The sequence below is a fragment of the Oryx dammah genome, unplaced genomic scaffold (assembly GCF_014754425.2).
Source record: "Oryx dammah isolate SB20612 unplaced genomic scaffold, SCBI_Odam_1.1 HiC_scaffold_9, whole genome shotgun sequence".
Taxonomy (NCBI): domain Eukaryota; kingdom Metazoa; phylum Chordata; class Mammalia; order Artiodactyla; family Bovidae; genus Oryx; species Oryx dammah.
The window spans coordinates 13,791,077-13,817,152 of NW_024070193.1; the positions used below are offsets into that span (position 1 = coordinate 13,791,077).

Sequence of the window (26,076 nt, forward strand, 5' to 3'; positions counted from 1 at the left end):
AGGGAACAAGACCATCCCCAAGAAAAAGAAATGCAAAAAAGCAAAATGGCTGTCTGAGGAGGCCTTACAAATAGCTATGAAAAGAAGAGAAGCGAAAAGCAAAGGAGAAAAGGAAAGTTATAAGCATCTGAATGCAGAGTTCCAAAGAATAGCAAGGAGAGATAAGAAAGCCTTCCTCAGTGATTAATGCAAAGAAAAAGAGGAAAACAACAGAATGGGAAAGACTAGAGATCCCTTCAAGAAAAGTAGAGATTTTAAGGGAACATTTCATGCAAAGGTGGGCTCAATAAAGGGCAGAAATGATATGGACCTAACAGAAGCAGAAGATATTAAGAAGAGGTGGCAAGAATACACAGAAGAACTGTACAAAAAAGATCTTCATGACCCAGATAACCACGATGGTGTAATCAATCACCTAGATCCAGACACCCTGGAATGTGAAGTCAAGTGGGTCTTACGAAGCATTACTGCAAACAAAGCTAGTGGAGGTGATGGAATTCCAGTTGAGCTATTTCTAATCCTAAAAGATGATGCTGTGAAAGTGCTGTACTCAATATGCCAACAAATAGGGAAAACTCAGCAGTGGCCACAGGACTGGGAAAGGTCAGTTTTCATTCTAGTCCCAAAGAAAGGTAATGCCAAAGAATGCTCGAAGTACCAAACAGTTGCACTCATCTCACACTCTAGTAAAGTAATTCTCAAAAATCTCCAAGCTCAACTTCAACAGTATGTGAACTGTTAACTTCCAGATGTTCAAGCTGGTTTTAGAAAAGGCAGAAGAGCAAGAGATCAAATTGCCAACATCCGCTGGATCCTTGAAAAAGCAAGAAAGTTCCAGAAAAACATCTACCTCTGGTTTATTGACTATGCCAAAGCCGTTGACTGTGTGGATCAGAATTAAATATGGAAAATTCTTCAAGAGATGGGAATACCAGACCACCTGACCTGCCTCTTGAGAAATCTGTATGCAGGTTGGAAAGAACAGTTAGAACTGGACATGGAACAACAAACTGGTTCCAAATAGGAAAAGGAGTACATCAAGGTTGTATATCGTCCCCATGCTTATTTAACTTCTATGCAGAGTATACCCTGAGAAACACTGGGCTAGATGAAGCACAAGCTGGAATCAAGATTGCTGGGAGAAATATCCATAACCTCAGATATGCAGATGACCACCCTTGTTGCAGAAAGTGAAGAACTAAAGAGTCTCTTGATGAAAGTGAAAGAGGAGAGTGAAAAAGTTGGCTTAAAGCTCAACATTCAGAAAACTAAGATCATGGCGTCTGGTCCCATCATTTCATGGCAAATAGATGGGGACACAGTGGAAACAATGGCAGACTTTATTTTTTCCAAAATCACTGCAGATGGTGACTGCAGCCATGAAATTAAAAGACACTTACTCCTTGGCAGGAAAGTTATGACCAAGCTAGATAGCATATTAAAAAGCAGAGACATTACTTTGCCAACAAAGGTGCATCTAGTCCAGGCTATGGTTTTTCTAGTAGTCATGTATGGATGTGAGAGTTGGACTATAAAGAAAACTGAGTGCTGAAGAATTAATGCTTTTGAACTGTGGTGTTGGAGAAGACTCTTGAGAGTCCCTTGGACTGCAAGGAGATCCAACCAGTCCACCCTAAAGGAGATAAGTACTGGGTGTTCATTGGAAGGACTGATGTTGAAGCTGAAACTCCAATACTTTGGCCACCTGATGTGAAGAGCTGACTCATTTGAAAAGACTCTGATGCTGGAAAAGATTGAAGGCGGGAGAAGGGGATAACAGAGGATGAGATGGTTGAATGGCATCACCGACTCAATGGACATGAGTTTTGTGATTGACGATATACAGGGAGGCCTGGCTTGCTGCAGTCCATAGGGTCGCAAATAGTCGGACATGACTGAGTGACTGAACTGAACTGAACTGAATTTTAGGAGAGTTTTAGTGGAAGTCAAAGCATAGGCTCTGTAGCCAGCCTGCCTGGACTTGAATTCCAGCCTTACTGTTCTATTTTTCTCCATCTTAGACTTTATGTTTGCCATTTGAAAAGCAACTTTGCAAAATACACTTAGAAAACATGAAAATTTCATCCAAAATTCTGCCAGCCTAACTTACCCAGCCATGGTTTGAATTTTGTTGTGGTCCCTCACAGTATTCTTTGCTGTGTGTTTTTACATGGCTTTAATTATAGACATAATGTACTTCACTCAGCAATATTTCATGAGCAGAGTTCTCTAATAGTATGCAGCGAAATATTTTTTGACACAGTCATCTAGTGGTTGTGGACAAAGATCAGGCTTGCTCAATGGGTTGTTTAATTCATTTATCAAGTATAAAGCTTCTGAGCCAGTCAATTCCTCTTTTCACATTATGGGGCATTTATCATTTTTTTATACCAATGATTACTAAATTTCTTTGAACTTGACACTTTATGTATTTTTAATCATACAGATAATACATGAATATACGCTGTTTGTGAAGAATTCTAATAACCCAGTGGTTACATAAGGAAAACATTATAGTTCTCTTCAGCTCTGCTCGAATACCATGGACTGAGATAAATACTGTTTCCAGTTTGATGTTTACCCTTCCTTTACCCATTTGAGAAATCATCATTTATTGATAGAGCGCCCAGGGGAATTCATAAGCTGTAATCCATGCTTGCATAGACAACAGAACCATCTTCCAGAATTAATTATTACAGGAAATTTCTATGATTTGGTGTGCATGTTTAATGTACATACATCTTACATTGGATTGTAGATATAAGCTAATGATCAGACAGTTCTTGTGACGTTCACCAACAGTCAAAAGTGAGATGCATCAGGGACAGAGGCCCTATCACTGTTCAAACATTGCGTGATCTTTTCTGAGAACTCTTGGGGAGTAGATGGGGTGAGTAGATGGGGTGAGACTGAGAGTCGCTCAGTCATGTCCGGCTCTTTGCGACCCTAGGGACTGCAGCAAGCCAGGCCTCCCTGTCCATCACCACCTGTGTCCACATCATGGAGAGAATTCAAGGGGCTGTGAACTTAGGTGGGGAAAAAAAATAGCGCCTTTTATTTTCACTAACCTCTAACTGAAATTTATCATTTTAGCTTATAAATGTAGTTAACAAACCACAACCGTTCCTATGACTTTGTTACCAATGGAAATCACAGGTATTCTCATGTTGTATCGTAGCCGACGCAGCTATCTCTTTGCTGTTGATGCTTATTGTCGACACGGATGGCTATGAGAGCTGTGGTGTCACCACTGGTTCTTGTTATTTAATGTGCTAATGAAGAAACATCTGCATTACCCTATCACAAATTGATATTCTAAACATTTTGAAGACTGAATTTCAATATTATTGGTTTCTTTCCTATATGTTTTCTTTTTGGTATTTGGAAATATTTTGAGAAGTGGGAGTCCATGGACTTTACCACTACCCAAACCCACTACCCACAAATTCTCATCTTAAAGTCGTAAGATAGCATGTCTGTAAGAATAGTAAGAGTGAGGTGAATGTGTTGATTAATTTCCTTCTATTTTCCTAAATACCCTTTAGGAGGAAAATATTGGTAGCATATGACCGTGTGGGTGTGTGTGTGTGGAGAGAGAGAGGGACATTACTTAACATTTCTTCAGTTCAGTTCCATTCAGTCACTCAGTCTTGCCCGACTCTTTGCGACCCCATGAATCGCAGCACGCCAGGCATCCCTGTCCATCACCGACTCCTGGAGTTCACTCAGACTCACGTCCAACGTTTCTTAGGACTCTAGAATTCTTCAAACTGATGTAGATCCGTCCCCATTTCAACAGTAATGTGTGGGCTTCTCTCAAAATGCCTATAGATTCTTCAACTTGAGAGTCTCATCCCATGCCTAGCAACTCTGAATGCGTGAGCAGTCAAAGTGCTTTTGGTCATACTTTGGGGTTTCTAGGGGAGGGCATCCTCAAGTCCTCAGCCCCTGCATAGCCAGGGGACCCCAAATGGTAAAGAGGGCCCAGGCTCTTTCCCCACTGCCTGAGACCCTGTTGAGCATCTGTCTCTTTATTGATCTAGGCTGGCTACTGCCTTCTCCATGCCTTAGACTCACATGGGGGTGATGCTTATAGCAGTGCCTGCTTCAAGGATTAGCGGGAGATGCCTGGAAACCTTTCACACACTGTCCAGCCCATCACTGCCCTGTGGGAGATATGAGATTGTGTTAGTCTGTCTCGGTCTCCTCATGTGAAGATGAATGAGGAGGAAGATGTTTAGAGACGTTTTGTATCTGGGCCCCGCAGTGTTCAAGGAAATGAACTCAGTGGGAGATTTCATGGAAAAACATAGATTTCTGGCTTCTTTTAACAAATGAAAGATTGGGTAACCACAGCGTGCCCCTTACCTCACAGAGATGAGCAGGAGCCGAAAAGTGGCCACCATTTAGGATGAGACAGAGGCTCTGCTGTTCACTGCAGGCTCCGGACTGGTCCACGTCTTTCACTTGATATGATCCATCTGCCTCTGGAGGCATTCGGATTATAGCTTCTGAAATGGACTATTCCTAAGGTCCTTTTGGATTCTGATAGTGTGACTTTAAGGCTACTGAGGAAAGTCCTTTGTGTCGGACTTGATGAAAGATGTCAGAAAATCATTTGATTCTGAAGTTGGTGACATCTAAATTTTTAGAGGGCTCGGATTATGTTTTTGCAACTCAGCATAGGGAAGACCCTGTATAATGTCTTCACTTTTGTTGATGGTGGGTGAAATTGGAGGGAGTCACCCACAGCAAACTCCTGAAGCACCTTTGGGCAGGTGGAGGAAGGTGGTGTTTCAATGAAGGATGCTCATGCGATGGGTCATTTTTCTTAGTCTCTGATATTAGTGGCAGGGAATTCTATACCAGAATCTTTTTACAAAAGAAGGTTTAAACATGAGAAGGGAGACCAAGTCTTCGTCTCTTCCTTTCAACAGGAGGGAGGGTGGGTTTCTAACTATTAAGTGCCACCTCACCATGGTTCTTGACGCTCACCAGAGAAAGGCTAGAAATCACCTGTGGCATAAGTCATCATCTCCATATTCAGTTTGTAGTTAGTCTGGAGTTGACGGAGTTAAAGGCTCATTCAGAGGCAGGGTCGTAACACTCATTTCTAGCTTTTGACTTTGTAAGTACAGACACCACTTGAGCAGCTGCAAATAGAATTAGCTCTAAGCTGGTTACAGGTCTTGCAGACTTATCCATTGATTGCCTTCGATTTCCAGGACATCTCGGATATAGAATTAAAAAGACTTTAGGTAAGCCAATTAACTTCCTTGGCGCCTGGGCAACGAATATCCTCTACTGGAGAAGGTCATTGATGTTATTCAAATAGCAGTTTTATTTGAGCTGTGATTAAAGAAATTGGACAAAAGGTCCAAGAATTGTTTATAATGTGTTCCTTTCTGTGTGTACGATCTTGGCCTTTACCATCGGCGCCTGACCATAATTACACATACAAATGGTCAGGTCATATTATCCTTCCTGTAGATTATGACTTGATTGCACCAACTCTAAAGTGTCCATCTTGCAGATGGTTCCCAGCCAAGTTTTAATGTGAAGTTTCATCTAGCAGCAGTTTATATCAAGTGCTTAAAGTGTGGTGGTTATACACATGGAATCTGGGATGATGCTGCCTTGGTTCAAATCCAGACAGCTAACACTCCCCTGATGATTTAAGCTCCCATTTCTACCATGTTGACTTCGAGCCTGGAGATGGCTCCCCAGCCACCAGTTCGATTTCCAGAGCCCTCTTACTTTGGGTTGGGCTGGGAGCTGGTTACCGCCAGTGGAACGTGAGCAGAGCTAATGCATGTCACTTCCAGGCTAAGGAGCTCACGAAGCAGGTGCATCCTCTCCATCCCTTCCCCTGTGTTTCATGGCTGAATGCGAAAGACTCCAAAGCCTGAGGAGCTGATGGGAGGATCCTGGGTTCCTGAATCACTATGTGAAAAAGACTGGTGACAAAGGACCCCCTCCTGGGAGGGTTACATGAACAGGAAGTAAACTTCTATTGTGTTAAGCCTCTGAGGTTTTGGGATATTTTTATTATAGTAGCTAGTATTTCCTGAATTAATAAAACCACTTGCTCATGGTCCAACCATGGCTAAGTTATCTTATTTATCTGTGCCTCAATTCCCTAACCTGTAAAATGGGGGGTGGAGGAGATAATATCTACCTGACCCAAAGTTAAGTACTCGATAAATGCTGTTGCTATTATTAATAATAAATTATTGTTGTTGTTGTTATTGTTCCCACTGATCTTTAGGGAGTAGGAAGGATGAATTATTTTAAATTGGAACATCAGAAAAATGTGTTTGAAAATGTAAGCTGCAGGAAATAATCTATACAAGTGGTCCAGGCTTTGTAAAGTAATAGCTTATTATTTGCAGTCTGGCTATAGTTAAATTTGTTGGCATACATAAAACACACTCATAAATGCATACATTGGGATTTTTCTTCTCTAACACACATGGATCTGTAATCATTATTTTGGCTTTTCATATTGTGTAGATTTACATACAGCATAAATATTCATATTTCATAGCCTCAGATCCCCATGCAGTAATCCAGAAAACACCCAGAAATTGGAGTTTTAATTTTTTTTAGATATGCAATGGAACCATATTTTTGTTTGTTTGTTTGTTCAGTAGACAGATGAATTTCCCAATTTCAAAGCAGTATGTTACACTCCTATGCTAGGACAGAGATAGTTGTATCAACAGCAGGTTTAATAGCTTGCCTCTGACTTAATTTCCCTTGTATGAAGCAGCATCCCTTATATAAAAAATCTAATGCAGCATTCACACTCAGTTTTATCACTACAGAGCTAAAATTTATCCGTGGCATTTGTCCAGTTGACTGTGTGGAACAGTAAAAGCTTATGAGACTTACTAGGATTTTTTTTAAAGAAGAGTATAGACAGTAAAACAGGGAGAGAAGAGATATCCATCTTTAATTTAGGACCTGACAATCTGGAAGTAGTAGAAATCTGTCAGAGACCACCCACAGCAGAGCCAGCTGCTCTGAAGAGCAGTCTCTCTGGAACTCTGATTTAGAAGGACATTCCAGACAGCTAACTGGGAACAAGTGCTCCAGGGCCACTGGGGCTGGGGACCCTGATAATTCTTGTGACAGTGCTTTCTTGAGGTGAATATCAGAAAGTACCTTGAGAAGTAATTTAGATCATACCACTCCTTCCCCTGATCCACCCCGCTCCTCTGCCCCTCTAGCTAGAAGTCCTTAAAAACATGTTGAGGAAAACCACTGCCTTTAGCGGTGGTCCGTTTCCATGCTTCTCACCCCATGAAACAACAACTGCCTGAAGGTGGTACTCCGCATTCCTCATGTGGTCCCCATTTCCTGCAGCCCTGAAGAAGTGAGAGTCCAGCCACTCCCTGCCTCTTCTCTGCTTATTTTTTTGGTTGTAATTTGGTGCTCTGTCCTCCTTTCTTTTCTGTCATTCCTAAACAGGGTCACTAATTCTTGTGCAAATTATCTCTTACTCTGATGACTTTGACAGAGAAAAACTTCATTCTTCAAGAATGTTCCTCAGACTTAACTAGATCTGGAAGAGCACTGCATTAATAATTTTTTTTTGACCTTGGAGACACTTGATTGGAATACCTCTGTGAAACAGAATGATTTGCACAAAATGCCCTTTTCCATTTTCCAGTAGAAAAATACTCTCCTGTGACCTTGAGTTTCATGAATTCAACTAGATTTGTTGTTGTTATAGTTAAGAAGTGTTTCTAACATCAGCTTAAAGGATTTAGAAATATATTTACTTGGAAACATAATTGCTTTGGAGTGTTGTATTTTGAAGTGATACTTCCACGTGCAATAATTGAGTCGAGAGGAGGACTAAGTACATTTATGTCATAATAAGAAAATGAGACTGCCTGTAAGGAGAGAATCGAGAAATTGTAGATGATTAGTTTTTATTGCAACATCTTTAGTAACATATCTGAAAACTGTCATTCACCCTTTACACAAATAAAGACTTCTAGCATCCAGTTTCCGCCAGAAGGGAACCATCTCCAAAGAGTTACTGTTGAAGAATCCCTAGACCTTGGGAATGTATTTGAAAAATACCTTTGCCCACAGCAGCAGTCAAAGGTAATTCATCTGTTAGGTTTTGCACCTTGGTTGGAAGTTTTTGTCTTGAGCTAAGAGAATTCATTTTTCAGAACTTAAAGGACAAAGTGAAGTGAGTGAAAGTCACTCATTCATGTATGACTCGATGACCCCATGGACTGTAACCCACCAGGCTCCTCTGTCATTGGTTTTCTCCAGACAAGAATACTGGAGTGGGGAACCATACCCTCCTCCAGGGGATCTTACTGACCAAGGGATCAAACCTGCATCTCCTGCATTGCAGGCAGATTCTTTACTGTCTGAACACCAGGGAAGCCTTAAAGAAAAAATATTGCCATTCATTACCACTTCAGTAACCACTGACACTATTCGAGTGCTTTACTCTGCGTACCTAGCATCCTGTTGGGGTCTTCACACTCGACCTCATTTGACTGTCCCAAGAACAGCAGGAGGTCTGGCATTCCTCACTCTACTCTTGAAGGAAAGGAGGCTGATGGGGGCTAAGCAACTTGTCACATTGCTAGGACTTGCACTTAGTATATCAGAATGGAGAATCCTTGGTCTTAGCCCCATGCCAAACGGCCTCACAAGTGGGATGCACATTGTTGATTTTCCTCTGACTTGAACCCTGGCCAGTGATTCTAAGCCAAGTAAATACTGCTTATCAGGCTCCAAATCAATACCATGCCAGCAAAATCCATGCAGATTCTTTCCCACCCATCCCCTAAGACAGAGGAGACAGAACAGGAACTCCATTACTTTCTCCTCACTGGAGGTGATTCTACCTGGTGCTGCCATTGAGATGCGTCTTTGACAAGTTGCTTATTGAGTCTCAGTCTCTAATTTGTAAGATGTGGGCACTTACCTGGATCTCTAACAGTCTGTTTCTTTATAGTTGCTTCTCTTTCTAGTAAGATTCTTTTAGTAGAACAAGTTTCTATATGATAATCTTATACTTGCACAAAACTAGATGGCTGGGTAGGATTTGGTATTATTAACTGTTGGATTCTTCTCAATATTTATTAAACTCCTGGTTTCTTGGCCTTTAGGCTATAATTTTTTGTACTATGCAGGAAAATACTCCTGTTATCATTTTATTCCAGTTGAACTAAAATAAAGAATCAACCTTAGCCCAATTCTTAGGAGAGGTACTTTAAACTTGAAAGAATATGTACCTTATATGTGGTTGACCATCATAATACATAGTTCCTTAAGCTTCTTGACACCCTGCATTTAAGGTTATATTTATAAACCAAAAATTTTAATGATGTTGATTTTCAAAATGCTTTTTAAAATTGGTTTCTAATAAGTATTTAACATGTTTATCTATTTAATATGTATATTTAAACAGTATCTACTTAACATGTGTACCTTTTTAAAATGTGTGCATGTGTCATTTCAAAATTACAGAATGATAGAGTAATATTTAATATTATATCTTCCCACTTACATGCATTTTATTAAAAGAAATTATAGATAGGTGGTGATGACCTTGGTTTCCCCGGTGGTGCAGTGGTGGTAAAGAATCTGCCTGCTAGTGCAGGAAACACAGGTTTAGTCCCTGAGTTGGGAAATCCACTGGAGAAGGAAATCACAACGCACTCCAGTATTCTTGCCTGGGAAAGCCCATAGACAGAGGAGCCTGGCGGGCTGCAGTCCACGGGGTCGCAAAGAGTCGGACATGATTGCATAACAGAGCGTGAGCACAGAGGGACGAATGAGAAGCTGACGTGCAGTCTAAAGAGACTCTCCCTTCCCACCCTCCGCCTGCCCCCCAGCCCCGTTCCCAGCATTCATCAAGCCCTGGTCACAGATATCTTGCCTCTATTGGCCAACTACCTTGTGATCCTTGTGATGGCTCGTGGCCATCTCATTACACTAATAGGATACTTCGTAATCTTTGTCTCCTTGGAGCCCGGGAATTACATATGTGGCACAGTCATCTTTTCTTCAACCCTTGGACAATTCATTATTTTACATTCTTCCCCGAGACCCTCTTCCTACCTGTCGACTGACATGTCACTCTTGTTCCTGGCCAGTTTTTCAGTGTTTACAAATCAGTTTGGGTTGCCCACATTTCCTGCTACTCACCCTTCCCTACTCAGGGAGGAATACATGTCTGTGCTTTACAGACTGTTCTGCACTTACTAGAGTGTACACAATGCTCTCCCCACAGCTGGTGGAAGTGACATACCTGCACGGCAGACAGGTGTGACCCTGGAGGAGACACACATATAACATCTGTGTGGGACATCACAGCTTAGACTTTGATTGAAGTAACTCATGTGACTCTGCTCCAGCTTATTTATTACTTATTGTTAATAAAAAGAACAAAAAAGTAGCCTTCTCATATCCAAGGGAATATGTATGTTTGTCAGTGGCTCCCCATTCCCCTCTCCGCCGCCACCTGCCTGAACGTGGTTTTTTGAAAGTCACTCAGTTGTGTCTGACTCTTTGTGACCCCATGGACTGTAGTCCATGGAATTCTCCAGGCCAGAGTACTGGAGTGGATAACCTTATCCCTTCTCCAGGGGATCTTCCCAACCCAGGGATTGAACCCAGGTCTCCCGTATTGCAGGCAAATTCTTTACAATGCAGGAGACCTGGATTCAATCCCTGAGTTGCAGGCAGTTTGTAAATATTTGTTGAATGAATGAAAATAGCAGTAATTTCAGTCTAGGTTCCTTTCTAATATTGGTGTGATCTTTACTTAAATAGTTTAATGATTTTATCTGCTATTCTGTGTCTACTTCAGAGCTTGAAGGAATGAGAATTAGGCCAAAAATGGAATCTTAAGGTAGGAACATGAGACATCTTCTGCTTTTGCATAACAAGTCCCTTTGAAGGGTTCTGGGCTTAACCTGTGTGGTTTGCTTTCCCAGTAACAGAGTTTACTGGGAAACTACGACAGGAGTTTTTAGGGGAAGTGCTGGAGGCTTAGGGGTGGGATGAAGAAGAGGCCAGTTTCTCTCAAGTTATAGTCTTTTAGGCAACCTCTCCAGATTCTCACCTGGGGACAAGCAGGTCTTTGCTTTACCGTCTTCTGCCCTGGACTGTCTGTCAACCCTCATCTAGTGATTTAATTATACTGACTCTAGAAATGTAATTTCATTTTGTGATGAGAAAATTTGGCCGAGAGACCACGTTCAGATGTTCCAGCTCTTGGCTAATGGTACTCCTGCATCCATCCTCTGCAGGAGGGTCTTTCTTGCTGATGCGGAGCACACTCAGAGCGCCTCTTCAGTGTTTGGCTGCTATACTAATTGATTGTGATTGGTCAGAAGCCTCCTGACTGAAGCCCTCTCTCCAGGGGCTGTTCCAGGTGACTTACTCCTAGATATGCAGTTATCACGTAGGAAAAAAAATGACCCTAAGGTATGAACAACATTAAGTGTTCTGACAGTGAAGTAGTGCTTTTCTCTTCCTGGTGTTTGTGTGAAATGATCTGGCAAAATAGATGCTACAGAAATAATGCATTTCTGTGTCTACCTTCTCAAATGATAAATGTTCTTGGCTCATCACAAGATTTCTTGCCAAATGCTGATTCTGCTAACAGAAGGAATGGAAGCTTCAGATGGTCTCCTGTGACAGAGGGAATAAAAAGTTTCTTGGATTGCCTTCCTTCTGTGTCATGAGTGCTCAAAGGTGCTCTTGTGAAGGGCTGTGTTCTGCCTTGGGTAAAGGCACACAGGCTGTGTTGCTCAGGTGTCTGCAACTTTTCCCCCAAGCCAGAAGGAGCCCCAGAGGATGGTCAGAGGTGGCAGAGTGAAGAACATCAGTGTCATCAACCACCTCATTGGAATTTGTCTCCTGGATTAGAAGTTCAGAAAGGCATTCGTATGAAAATACTACATATACCAGAATCTTCTATAGCAGAAATTCAAAGGGGGCCAAACAGGAAAACACAAAGATTTAGAGTGGCCTGTTCTATGTAGGCACTGTGCCACTGTGTTTGGCCATCAGACCTCTTGATGTCTCCCAAGGAGCCCACCTCTCATTCCCTGACTCTTCTCCAGTGCTATTTCTCAAGTCCTGGTTATCCCAGTTTCCCAATTCCTTGCCAGTTTTATGTTCCTCCTTCCCATTCTGCACACTGAGATTTTTCAAAACCATGAATCTGGTCTTGGGTCCCTCCTTAAATCCTTCAGTGTTTCTGATTGTTGTTTGAATCCATACCCTCAGCCTCCTACCCATGTCAAGATAACGTCCAAACTCTTCATCCTAGCATACTACCTTTGATGGCCTGGCCCTGCTCACTTCTTTGACCTCATCTCTCACCAGATTCCCCTGTCCTAGCCATCCATGCACCAGGGAAGTGGAACAGGGGTAGTTCCCTGTGACCCAGGCAGCCCCTTGTCTTAGATATCCATACCTACCGTTCTGCTCATCCCCTGTTTCATCTCCCCTCTTCTTAGCCTAGTCATCCTTTAGGGGTCCAGAGAGTTGGAGTGACTGCCTTGACCTCCCCATAAGGGTGGTTATGATGATGTTGTGTCTTCTTTTCTGGTTAATCATCAGAACATTCCTGACCATTAGACCATGAGCTTTCTTCAGCTTTGCTTTACTCATCATATTGTGCCTGATACCCCACCCCTGCCTGGCATACCAGAGACACAAAATAGATGTTTGTGGAAAAATAAATGGAGCTTTGGAGTCAGAGGTCCAATCCAAACTGGCCTGAATCTTTGATCAGGTGGCATCGTGTCTCTTCCACTTTGGTCTTCCCCTTTGCCTTCATTGTGTGTGTTGACAGAGACGTGCTGGTACTTTCCAGGTTCCTTTACCCAGTTGACAAATGGCTGTTTTTTACACAAAACAAAGTAATTGCCAGAACAACCCTTGAGGCTATAGAAAATAAAGTGTTACTGCCATCACAGCTGTGTGGCTTCAGGTTATTCCTGATACTTTGGAGAATAGGACAATGTGTAGCCAAAACACAGCCAAGGAGTAATACATTGGATTGGCCAATAAGTTCATTGGGGCTTTTCCATAGCATCTTACCAATGGGCTTTTTGGCCAACCCAGTATAATTCAGACGGCTTCCCTGGTGCTCAGCGGTGAAGAATCTACCTGCAGTGCAGGAGACACAGGAAACGCGGGTTTAATCCCTGAGTTGGGAAGATTCCCTGGAGGAGCGCATGGCAACTCATTCCAGAAAATCCCATGAACAGAGGAGCCTGGTGGGCTATGGTCCATGAAGTCGCGCAGAGTCGAACATGACTGAGGTGACTGACCACACACACAGACACACACACACACACACAGACACAGACACAGACACACACACACACACAGACACACAGACACATACACAGACACACAGACACAGACACACACACACAGACACACACACACACACACACACACACACAGACACACACACACTCACTCTCTCTCTCTCTCTCTCTCTCTCTCTCCCTCTCTCCCTACAGTTGAGGCTTCTGGGCCTCTTTAAGAGTCAAGAGCTGTGTCTGCTTCTCTGGGGACAGGCTGTAAGCTCATCTCCCAAGTAGAGGGATAGCATCTCCTCCTATGACATCCAGCCAGCCCTGGCCATATGGCTTTTGCTCACCTGGAGGAGACTTGTAAACAGCTGCCACCCTTGTTAACTGATGATGTCTCTGGTTTTAGATATTTGAGTCTCTTGGTTAGTTTAAGCCACTAAAAGCTACCAATCAATGAAACAGGCACTGTGATGGCAGTAACTCTTAAACAAGATCACAAGTATTTAGATTATCAGCCCTTCACCGTCTACCTGCTAATTTCAAAGGACCAAGCAGTTTGAAGTCAGACCTCTCTAAGTTTAAAACTCATTCTCTAACCATTTGACTTTCAGCAATGACTGTCTTTCTTTGCCTCAGTTCCCCATCTGCAACATGGGGATGACACCTGCCCCAGACGGTAGCTGTGAGGATTAGACAAATTGATACATGAAAAGCTCCTGGAGCCGTGCTGGGCTTGTGACACACGGAAGACTAATTTTGCTAACTTCTTTAGGCTCAGCTAATGAAGACATGCTGCTTAACTACACAGATTCTAATTGGGGCTGCATTCCCCTACAGAAATTTGTTAATAAGTGCCCATCTTCTGTTCTGCGTGTAACTATGGCTCGTATACATTCTCTAGTTTCCAAAATAGTATGCCCATTACAGAAATTAGAAAATACAGGTGAGCAGAAAGAAGAAAGAAAACTAATTATTTGTAATAGTGCAGCCAGCTGTGAGCGTTTGGCATCTGTCCTCAGTGTTTGTGTGTGTGTGTGTGTGTGTGTGTGTGTGTATGTATAGGTAGTTTAGTAATTTAAAGCAAAAAGTCACCAATTACTATCTGTAACCAATTGTAACATTCTGTATACTAGTTTCCTACATTCTTTTGCACCATTCGGGATGGCTGTGTGGAATTTGCTGTACTGTTGTAGCTTACTCGGTTCAGTTGCCGGAGGTCATATTGTTTGGTTTTGTACCATAGGTATGTTTTTGATGCTTTTGGTGTATATCACCATTCTGAACTGCTAAGGGTTTGAAGTTGATTAATGACTATCACTTGGTTACTCCCTCTGTTATTCAAAATCTTTTGATTCCAGCAAAGAGTAATGTTTCCTAGTGAGAGGAAGACATTACATTGTTCTGACCTGATTCCAACAGGCATTGACAGATCTTGAAAAGCAGAATGTTTTTTGCTTATGGGATTACTTCCCTGGGGTGGTGAGAAAGTAGTATGAGACTTGGCTCATTGGCAAAGAGGACCCATTGTCACATGTCCTAAGGGGAGAGAGCTTATGCTGGAAGAGGGGTAGAACCAGTGACCTGCTACGTTTGTCCCAGATCTGGAATCCTTGGCTGGCACAGAGCTTCGTGTTGAGCTTAGTTAGCCAGGTCACAAGGCACAAGGAATCTTGGGACACCAGCAGACCTTCATAAAATCAGTGGTTCCTTTTTACGGAGCAGAGTCAGAAGAAGAGAGGATGCCGGAAGGTCTCATTGAGAACTTGGTGGATAGTCAGAGTTGTATAAACTGGTTCCCTTCTAGAAGTCTGTTTGGAGAAAAACACATGAAAGTGACATATATGATCAAAATAATGGGACTCAATGTAAAAAACAAAAGATTTAGGTAAAGGCTAATTGTCAAATTCATTTTCTTTATCTTAAGCCTCTAGATCACCTTTAGGCTCAGAATTATGATAGAGATTTATTTCCCTGACTATAAATATTAGACTGACATTAGTTTTGTTTTGTTTTACTCGCTTCTTGAACTTTGTATTTTGGGTAGTGAATCAACCTTGTGTCTAAGCTGGCCTTGGCTCTTGGCTTTTGGAGCACATCTGGCAGGCAGCAGAGAACCCCCAGAATTTTTGGCTCCTAAGATATCACTAGCTTGCATTTGAACTTAGGGAAAGTTTCCAGAGATTGTCATTGAAGTTTTATTCATGCACCAGAGGACACTGTTAGCCTGAGCCAGGCGTGGGCTGGCTAGAGTCCCACAGCCGGGGCCAAGCCAGCCAGCCTCCCAAGGAGTGGGGAGGTCACCCTTACAGGAGCATCAGTCAGCTGCATCCTTACTTGCATCTTTCTTGTATTGTAGCATTGCAGCTGTGCTGCAACAGGCTTCATCCAGCGAAGTTATGTGAGTGTCTGCTGTGGGCTGGGGGGTTGTCTTTAACTCCTGGACCACACAAGCTCTGATGCCAGGAGAGGTGAGGGAGAGGTGAGCACAGAATGCTCTGGGAACCTGGAGGGAAGGTGTAGCCTCCTTGTTTGGGAAACGAGGAGAGCCTTGTCAAAGAGCGAGGGAAGGCTAGAAAAAGAAATGATAGCTTTCCAAGGAAGTGAAGGACTCAGCACAAATATCTAAGATTTTTATGGACATTTTCAGGGAGCAGGGAGAAGAAAGTCACTTACAACTCATGATCCATTATAGCAGTGGTCCCCAACCATTTTGGGCACCAGGGACTGGTTCGTAGGAGACCATTTTTCCATGGACCAGTGTGGGGGGATGGTTTCAGGGTGATTCAAGTGCCTTACATTTATTGTGCACTTTATTTCTCTTATTATTACGTCAGCTCCATCTCACATCATCAGGCATTAGATCCTGGCTGTTGGGGACCCCTGTATTATAGGACCATGCAGAGCTCTCAGAGCATGTTTTAAATGATGTAGTGGAACATTTGCAGTAGTAGGTCATACACACACTGCCTTCCTTGGGGCAAGGAAAGACTGAACCTCCTGCTGGTGTACAGTTTTGAAGAACATGGAGAGGACATAGAAAGAAAATAGAAATTTGTGTCTTGAAATTATCCTGCATTAAAAAGTTGGTTTATTTTCCATTTCAGAAATTACTCTTAAAGTCTCTATAGTCCAGATTATGTGTGAATCCTTGTATTTTCCTTAAGTAGAAGCTTGGCAGGGTGAGTAACTGATTCAGGTTTTTCATCCAAATGAGGGGAAATGTAAAGCCCCCAGTATTTTTAGTTCTCTAGACTTTTGATAGCTACATAAATGTGAAGGATTCTTCTTGACATTAACAGTATTTTGAGCTCCATTTGGAAGGTTTTTTTGAATTAATAAGCAATATTTCTTTTCCATGGGAACAAAATTAAATGTTTAGTTATATCAAACTTTTTGGCCTCAGGACCCCTTTACACACTTAAAAAATACTGAGGACCCTAAAGAGCTTCTGTTTATGCAAGTTGTATGTATAAATATTTGCCAAATTAGAAATTAAAACCAATAATTCATTAATTTAAAAATTAACCAGTTCAAAATAAAAAGACCCATTGCATGTTAACATACATAACATATTTTATTAAAAATAACTTAAAAAAAAAACAAATTAGAAGAGTGGCATTTTTTTCATTTTTGCAAATCTTTTCAAGATTTGGTTTTAGAGAAAACAGGTAGATTTTCTTACCTGCTTTTGTGTTCAATCTACTGTGATTTGTTAAAATCAAGTAAGAAGATACGACTTCATATAAATAATCTGGTGGGAAAATGAAGGGCTTCGTGGACCCTTGAAAGGGTCTCAGGGATCGTACAGGTGTTCTTGGGTCACTTTGAGAATTGCTGGTTTAGACAGATAAATTTCTGAGTTATTCGGTGGGTTTTGGCTCAGACGGTAAAGAATCTGCCTACAATACAGGAGACCTGAGTTCTATTCCTGGGTCAGGAAGATTCCCTAGAGGAGAAAATGGCAACCCACTGCAATATTCTTGCCTGGAGAATTCCATTGACTTAGGAGCCTGGTGGGCTACATATAGTTCATGGGGCTGCAAAGAGTCAGACATAACTGAGCAACTAACACTTTCCTTTCACTTGAAATGACAAGTTGTCCTTGAGAATTTGAGTATACTGTGGGACAAATTAGTTGCTTATGAACACTCACAAGCCGTGAAATCAAGGTTATCCTAATGTATGTTGCTGTTTTACTGTTGTTTGTGTACATGCTTCTTTTTGCGAGTTCCTTAAGGATGTTTAGGAAGTCCTCAGTAACTGAATTGAATCAAAATACTAAAAATTGACAGCAAGGACTCTCACACGATAAAATGTCTATAAGGTGCTCTACTTTGATTACTTTAGGGTTGATTTTTTTTTTCTTTTCTGGATACTAGTTAAGCTTCAAGAGAGCCAGAGCCAATTTTCACATTTCTCTTTAGTTAGTTTAATAATTTTGAAATACAGTCCAATCTCCCCAAATCCAACAGAAATTTTTATTTTACCTATTCCTTTTAAGTAAATGTGCTCTGGCATCATGGGCATTGTGTTTTATGATATCTTGTGTCTTTAATGTTGTCCATCCTCCTTACAGAAATACAAAGAGTATGAGAAGGATGTTGCCATAGAAGAAATTGATGGTCTCCAGCTGGTGAAAAAACTGGCAAAGAACATGGAAGAGATGTTTCACAAGAAGTCTGAAGCAGTGCGGGTAAGTATCTCTGGTTTCTGCTCTGTATTGCTCAAAGACACAAAGGCAACTGGCATTGATGAACCCAACTCTCAGAAATCAAAAGTTGACTCACCTATATATACATAATTTCTTAAGTCTGGTTCATGAAGATAAGCAGGTACTAGAGGCACAGTCACCCCTTTTCTAGGGTAAATTAGGGTTTAGGTGCTAGTTTTTGTCTTACGACAGTGTACTTTCAGTGGAGGTGTCCCTAATTGTTTGCCAAACAAACAAATTGCCTAATTGTTTGCCTAATTAATTGCTGAAGTACATTCAAGGGTACGTTGTGGTTGAACTAAGCAGTTGTAAAAAAAAAATTAATCAGTGTTTACCAAAATATGGAATTGAAAATCTCCATGGAGTAAATGAGTCTAGATAAAGTCTGAAGTTCTTTTTACTATTTTTGGAATATTACTATAATTATAATTATAATGTTTATCTGGACTGGCAAGAGCTCCCTGAAATCTTTTTATAAAACTTTTTTGGAGTATAGTTGATTTACAATGTTTTAGTTTTAGGTGTACTGCAAAGTGAAGCAGTTAAACACATACATATATCCACTCATTTTAAGATTTTTTTTTACTATATAGGCCATTATCCCGGAAATGTTGTATTAGCAGGAAGAATGGAACTGCAGTGCACATGTGGTGTTATTTTGGATTTCCAAGATTGCCTCTGACTTTATTCTTTGTTGCCAACAAAATGGGGTATCTGAATTCTTGATTTAGGACATGTGAATGTTACAGTATCCTTTTTTAATACTACATTGGCACAGGATTATGGGAAAGAATTTTGATCTAAAGAGTTCTTTATTTCTAACTTGCAGTTTACTTTCAGTTCAGTTCAGCTCAGTCGCTTAGTCATGTCCAACTCTTTGCGACACCATGGATCATAGCATACCAGGCTTCCCTGTCCATCACCAACTGCCGGAGTTTACCCAAACTCAGGTCCATTGAGTTGGTAATGCCATCCAACGATCTCGTCCTCTCTCATCCCCTTCTCCTCCTGCCTTCAGTCTTTCCCAGCATCAGGGTCTTTTCAAATGAGTCAGCTCTTCACATCAGGTGGCCAAAGTATTGGAGTTTCACCTTCAACGTCATTCCTTCCAATGAACACTCAGGACTGATCTCCTTTAGGATGGACTGGTTGGATCTCCTTGCAGTGTAGTTTACTTACCTTTTAGTTTTATTATCTTCAGAATGACTTTGTTATAAAAGTTCATTTTCTAGATTAGTTTTTCTCATACTTAATTGGCCACACCAAATTGCCACAAGATATTTCTACCTTAGACCTTATAATCCCATACATTTCCTTGTTTCTAAAATATTTTGTATTATTTTGATTCAGGGAAGAAGAGACTGTAGTTTAGGTAGAAGCATGAGCTTGACCTGGGTTCAGTGTCAAACAGAACAACCTTCATGAGCTTCCATTTCCTCATCTGTGAAATGGGAAAAACTCACACAGGGAGTGTAAAGATCAAACAAAATTGTGGTTTTGTGCCATTAAGCACAGACCCTGGCACATGAGGAGTGCTTAGTGAATATTTAACTTCTGTTGCTACTATGATTATTAGTTTAAATAAGGTGAGCCTTCTTGGTGGAAACTCAAGTGCCTTAGAAGGAAAAAAAGTGCTTTTATGTGCCATAGACATACTGCACTGACGGCCACTGCTGGGAGCTGCATGGTGGCCTCTGGTGTGTCTGTGTCAGTACCTTAGAGCAAGTTGTGTTCTGTTTTTCACAGACATGGCAGCATGACAGGCATTGGCACCTCACAGTCAGAGAACCCTGAGGTAAACATTTAAAAAACACAATTACTATTTTATGTTTGTAAAATGAACACCCTCTTTGTTGGAACTTTTAGAATGTATTGAGAAGTATCAAAAAGAGAAAAAAAGTCACCTAAAACTCCTACTACCTAGCAGGAAAACAACCTTTGTTTTCTTGGGTTTTCTTCCTTCTAGTCTTTTTTCTTTATGTTTATATGCATATCCTTGTGTGTGTTTTTCTTTCATCAAATTAGTAATTGTGTTTCCTGTTTGCTTTTGTATCCCGCTTTTTTTTTCTTCTTTATACCAAAGTAGTGTGAGCATTATCTTGTGTCCCTGTGTTTTGTGATTTTCTATTTTTAAAAAAACTAATTAATTTTTTAAATTGGAGGCTTGTTACTTTACAGTGTGTGATGTTTTTTGTCATACATCAACATGTATCAGCCACGGGTGTACATGTGTTCCCCCATCTTTCTAAATTCCAAATATATGGATTAATGTACTGTATTGGTGTTTCTGACTTCACTCTGTATAAGAGGCTCCAGTTTCATATACCTCATTAGAACTGACTGAAATGTGTTCTTTTTTTCTTTTATAGCTGAGTAATATTTCATTGTGTATACGTACTGTATCTTCCTTATCCATTCGTCTGCCTGTGGACATCTAGGTTGCTTCCATGTCCTAGCTGTTTTAGACAGTGTTGCAGTGAACATTGTGGTACATGTGTCTCTTTCTTTTCTTTTTTTTTTAAATTTTATTCATTTATTTGGCTGCTCTGGGTCTTAGTTGTAGCATGTGGGATCTAGCTCCCTGACCAGGGATCAAACCTGGGCCCCCTGCACTGGGAGCTCAGAGTCTTAGCCACTGGACCACCAGGGAAGTCCCCATGTGTCTCTTTCAATTCTGGTTTCCTCAATGTGTATGCCCAGCAGTGCAATTGCTGGGTCGTATGGCAGTTCTATTTCCAGTATTTTAAAGAAATCTCCACACTGTTCTCCAAAGTGGCTGTACTAGATTGCATTCCCATCAACAGTGTAAGGGGGTTTCTCCACATCCTCTCCAGCATTTATTGTTTGTAGACTAAAATGGCAGCCATTCTGACCGGCATGAGATGGTACCTCACTATGGTTTTGATTTGCATTTCTCTGATAATGAGTGATGTTGAGCATCTTTTCTTGTGTTTGTTAGCTGTGTATATGTCTTCTTTGAAGAAATGTTTGTTTAGCTTTGGCCCAGTTTTTGATTGGGTCGTTTATTTTTCTGGTATTGAGCTGCATGAGCTGCTTGTATATTTTGGAGATTAAATCTTTGTCAGTTGTTTCATTTGCTATTATTTTCTCCCATTCTGAAGGCTGTCTTTTCACCTTGCTTATAGTTTCCTTCGTTATGCAAAAGCTTTTAGATTTAATTAGGTCCCATTTGTTAATTTTTGTTTTTATTTCCATTACTCTGGGAGGTAGGTCATAGAGGATCTTGGTGTGATTTATATCAGAGAGTGTTATACCTATGTTTTCTTCTAAGAGTTTTATAGTTTCTGGTCTTACATTTAGATCTTTAATCCATTTTGAGTTTATTTTTGTGTATGGTGTTAGAAAGTGTTCTAGTTTCATTGTTTTACAGGTGGTTGACCAATTTTCCTAGAACAACTTGTTAAAGAGATTGCCTTTTCTCCATTGTATATGTTTGCCTCCTTTGTCAAAGATAAGGTGTCCATAGATGCATGGGTTTATCTCTGGGTTTTCTGTTTTCTTCTATTGATCTATATTTCTGTCTTTGTGCCAGTACTGTACTGTCTTGATGAGTGTAGCTTTGTAGTAGTCTGAAGTCAGGCAGGTTGATTCCTCCAGTTCGATTCTTCTTTCTCAAGATTGCTTTGGCTATTCAAGGTTTTCTTTTGTTTCCATACAAGTTGTAAAGTTATTTATTCTAGTTCTGTGAAAAATACCATTGGTAGTGACACGCCGATCATCCCAGTAGCTTGATAAGGATTGCATTGAATGTATAGATTGCTTTGGGTAGCATACTCATTTTCACTATATTGATTCTTCCAATCCACAAACATGGTATATTTCTCCATCTATTTGTGTCATCTTTCATTTCTTTCATCAGTGTTTTATCATTTTCTATATATAGATCTTTTGTTTCTTTAGGTAAATTTATTCCTGAATATTTTATTATTTTCATTGCAATGGTGAATAGGATTGTTTCCTTAATTTCTTTTTCTATTTTCTCATTGTTAGTGTATAGGAATGCAAGGGATTTCAGTGTAATAATTTTGTATCCTGCAACTTTACTATATTCATTGATGAGCTCTAGTAATTTTCTGGTGGTTTCTTTAGGCTTTTCTATGTAGAGGATCATGTCATCTGCAAACAGTGAGAGTTTTATTTCTTCTTTTCCAATCTGCATTCCTTTTATTTCTTTTTTGTCTCTTATTGCTGTAGCTTGGACTTCCAGAACTATGTTGAATAGTAGTGGTGACAGTGGTCACCTTTGTCTCGTTCCTGATTTTAGAGGAAATGCTTTCAATTTTTCTCCATTGAGGATAATGTTTTCTGTGGGTTTGTTGTATATGGCTTTTCTTAGGTTGAGGCATTTCCTTCTATGTCTGTATTCTGGAGAGTTTTTATCATAAATGGGTGTTGGATTTTGTCAAAGGGTTTCTCTGCATCTGTTGAGATAATCATATGGTTTTTAATCTTCAATTTGTTAATATACTGTATCATATTGATTGATTTGTGAATATTGAAGAATCTTTGCATCCCTGGAATAAAGCCCTCTTGGTCATGACGTATGATCTTTTAAATATGTTGTTGAATTCTGTTTGCTAGAATTTTGTTGAGGATTTTTGCACCTATGTTGATCAGTGATATGGGCCTGTAGTTTTCCTTTTCTGTGGCATCTTTGTCTGGTTTTGGTATTAGGGTGATGGTGGCCTCATAGAATGAGCTTGGGAGTTTACCTAACTCTGCAATTTTCTGGAAGAGTTTGAGTAGGATAGGTGTTAGCTCTTCTCTAAATTTTTGGTAGAATTCAATTATGAAGCCATCTGGTCCTGGGCTTTTGTTTGTTGGAAGATTTTTGATTACAGTTTTGATTTCTGTACTTTTGATGGGTCTGTTAAGATTTTCTATATCTTCCTGGTTCAGTTTTGGAAGGTTATACTTTTCTAAGAATTTGTCCATTTTTTCCAAGTTGTCCATTTTATTGGCATATAATTGCTCATAGTAGTCTTTTATGATCTTTTGTATTTCTGTGTTGTCTGTTGTGATTTCTTCATTTTCATTTCTAACTTTATTGATTTGATTCTTCTCTGTTTTTTTTCTTGATGAGTCTGGTTAATGGTTTGTCTATTTTATTTATCTTCTCAAAGAACCAGCTTTTAGTTTGCTGATTTTTGTTATAGTCTCCTTCATTTCTTTTACATTTATTTCTGTTTGATTTTTATAATTTCTTTCCTTCTGCTAACTTTGGGGTTCTTCTTTTCTTCTTTTTCTAGTTGCTTTTGGTGTAAAGTTAGGTTGTTCATTTGGTGTTTCTCTTGTTTCTTGAGGTAGCCTTGTATTGCTATGCTTTTACTGAATCTGATAAGTTTTGGATTGTTGTGTTTTCATTTTCATTTGTTTCTATGCATAGTTTGATTTCCTTCTTGATTTCTTCCATGATCTGCTGGTTATTAAGAAGTGTGTTGTTTTAGCCTCCATGTTTGTATTTTTAATATTTTTTTTCCTGTAGTTGACATCTAATCTTACTGCATTGTGATCAGAAAAGATACTTGAAATGATTTCAGTTTTTTAAAATTTACCAAGGCTAGATTTGTGGTGCAGGATGTGATCTGTCCTGGAGAATCTTCCGTGTGCACTTGAGTAGAAGGTGAAATCCATTGTTTTGGGGTGAAATGCCCTATAGGTATCAATTACATCTAACTAGTCTATTGTGTTGCAATAGTCCTGGAGTGGATTGCCATTACCTTCTCCAGGGGATCTTCCCAACCCAGGGATCGAACCTGGGTAACAGAAGCAGAAGATATTAAGAAGAGGTGGCAAGAATGTACAGAAGAACTGTACAAAAAAGATCTTCACGACCCAGATAATCATGATGTTGTGATCATTAATCTAGAGCCAGACATCCTGGAATGTTAAGTCAAGTGGGCCTTAGAAAGCATCACTATGAACAAAACTAGTGGAGGTGATGGAATTCCAGTTGAGCTATTTCAAATCCTGAAAGATGATGCTGTGAAAGTGCTGCACTAAATATGCCAACAAATTTGGAAAACTCAGCAGTGGCCATAGGACTGGAAAAGGTCAGTTTTCATTCTAATCCCAAAGAAAGGCAATGCCAAAGTATACTCAAACTACTGCACAAATGCACTCATCTCACATGCTAGTAAAGTAATGCTCAAAATTCTCCAAGACAGGCTTCAGCAATACGTCAACTGTGAACTTCCAGATGTTCAAGCTGGTTTTAGAAAAGGCAGAGGAACCAGAGATCAAATTGCCAACATCCACTGGATCATCGAAAAAGCAAGAGAGTTCCAGAAAAACATCTATTTCTGCTTTATTGACTATGCCAAAGCCTTTGACTGTGTGGATCACAATAAACTGTGGAAAATTCTGAATGAGATGGGAATACCAGACCACCTGACCTGCCTCTTGAGAAATCTGTATGCAGGTCAGGAAGCAACAGTTAGAACTGGACATGGAACAACAGACTGGTTCCAAATAGGAAAAGGAGTATGTCAAGGCTGTATATTGTCACCCTGCTTATTTAACTTATATGCAGAGTACGTCATGAGAAACGCTGGACTGGAAGAAACACAAGCTGGAATCAAGATTGCCAGGAGAAATATCAATAACCTCAGATATGCAGATGACACCACCCTTATGGCAGAAAGTGAAGAGGAGCTAAAAAGCCTCTTGATGAAAGTAAAAGAGGAGAGTGAAAAAGTTGGCTTAAAGCTCAACATTCAGAAAACGAAGATCATGGCATCTGGTCCCATCACTTCATGGGAAATAGATTGGGAAACAGTGGAAACAGTGTCAGACTTTACTTTTTTGGGCTCTAAAATCACCTCAGATGGTGACTGCAGCCACGAAATTAAAAGATGCTTACTCCTTGGAAGAAAAGTTATGACCAACCTAGATAGCATATTCAAAAGCAGGGACATTACTTTGCCGACTAAGGTCTGTCTAGTCAAGGCTATAGTTTTTCCTGTGGTCATGTATGGATGTGAGAGTTGGACTGTGAAGAAGGCTGAGCGCCGAAGAATTGATGCTTTTGAACTGTGGTGTTGGAGAAGACTCTTGAGAGTCCCTTGGACTGCAAGGAGATCGAACCAGTCCATTCTGAAGGAGATCAACCCTGGGATTTCTTTGGAGGGAATGATGCTGAAGCTGAAACTCCAGTACTTTGGCCACCTCATGCGAAGAGTTGACTCATTGGAAAAGACTCTGATGCTGGGAGGAATTGGGGGCAGGAGGAGAAGGGGACGACCGAGGATGGGATGGCTGGATGGCATCACGGGCTCGATGGACGTGAGTCTGAGTGAACTCTGGGAGATGGTGATGGACAGGGAGGCCTGGCGTGCTGTGATTCATGGAGTCGCAAAGAGTCGGACATGACTGAGCGACTGAACTGAACTGAACTGAGTCTATTGTATCATTTAAAGTTTCTGTTTCCTTGCTAATTTTTTGTTTGGTTGATCTATCCATAGGTGTGAGTGGGCTATTAATGTCCCCCACTATAATTGTGTTACTGTTAATTTCCCCTTTCATACTTGTTAGCATTTGCCTTACATATTGAGGTGCTCCTATGTTGGGTGCATATATGTTTATAATTGTTATATCTCCTTCTTGGATAGGTCCTTTGATCATTATGTAGTGTCCTTTGTCTCATATCACAGTCTTTATTTCAAAGTCTAATTTATCTGTTATGAGTATTGCTACTTCTGCTTTCTCTTGCTCTCCATTTGCATGAAATATCTTTTTCCAGCCCTTCACTTTCAGTCAGTATGTGTCCCTGGGTTTGAGATGGGTCTCTTAGAGACAGCATGTATAGGGGTCTTGTTTTTGTGTCTGTTCATCCAGTCTTTGTCTTTTGGTTGGACAATTTAACCCATTTACATTTAAGGTAATTATTGATAAGTATGATCCCGTTACCATCTACTTTGTTGTTTTGGGTTTGTTTTTGTAAACCTTTTCTGTGTTTCCTGTCTAGAGAAGATCCTTCAGCATTTGTTGAAAAGTTGGTTTGGCGGTGCTGAATTCTCTGAG

At 40.5% G+C, this 26,076-nt stretch overlaps 1 protein-coding gene across 2 annotated transcripts in view; it reads left to right on the forward strand.

The window, feature by feature from the left end:
- CACNA2D3 (calcium voltage-gated channel auxiliary subunit alpha2delta 3) overlaps window positions 1-26,076 on the forward strand; it is an 874,546-nt gene that overhangs the window by 165,111 nt on the left and 683,359 nt on the right. For both annotated transcript variants that reach the window (XM_040246536.1, XM_040246537.1), the window contains exon 3: window positions 17,899-18,015. In XM_040246536.1, the coding sequence (XP_040102470.1) occupies window positions 17,899-18,015 (117 nt within the window). The remainder of the gene's footprint in view (window positions 1-17,898; window positions 18,016-26,076) is intronic.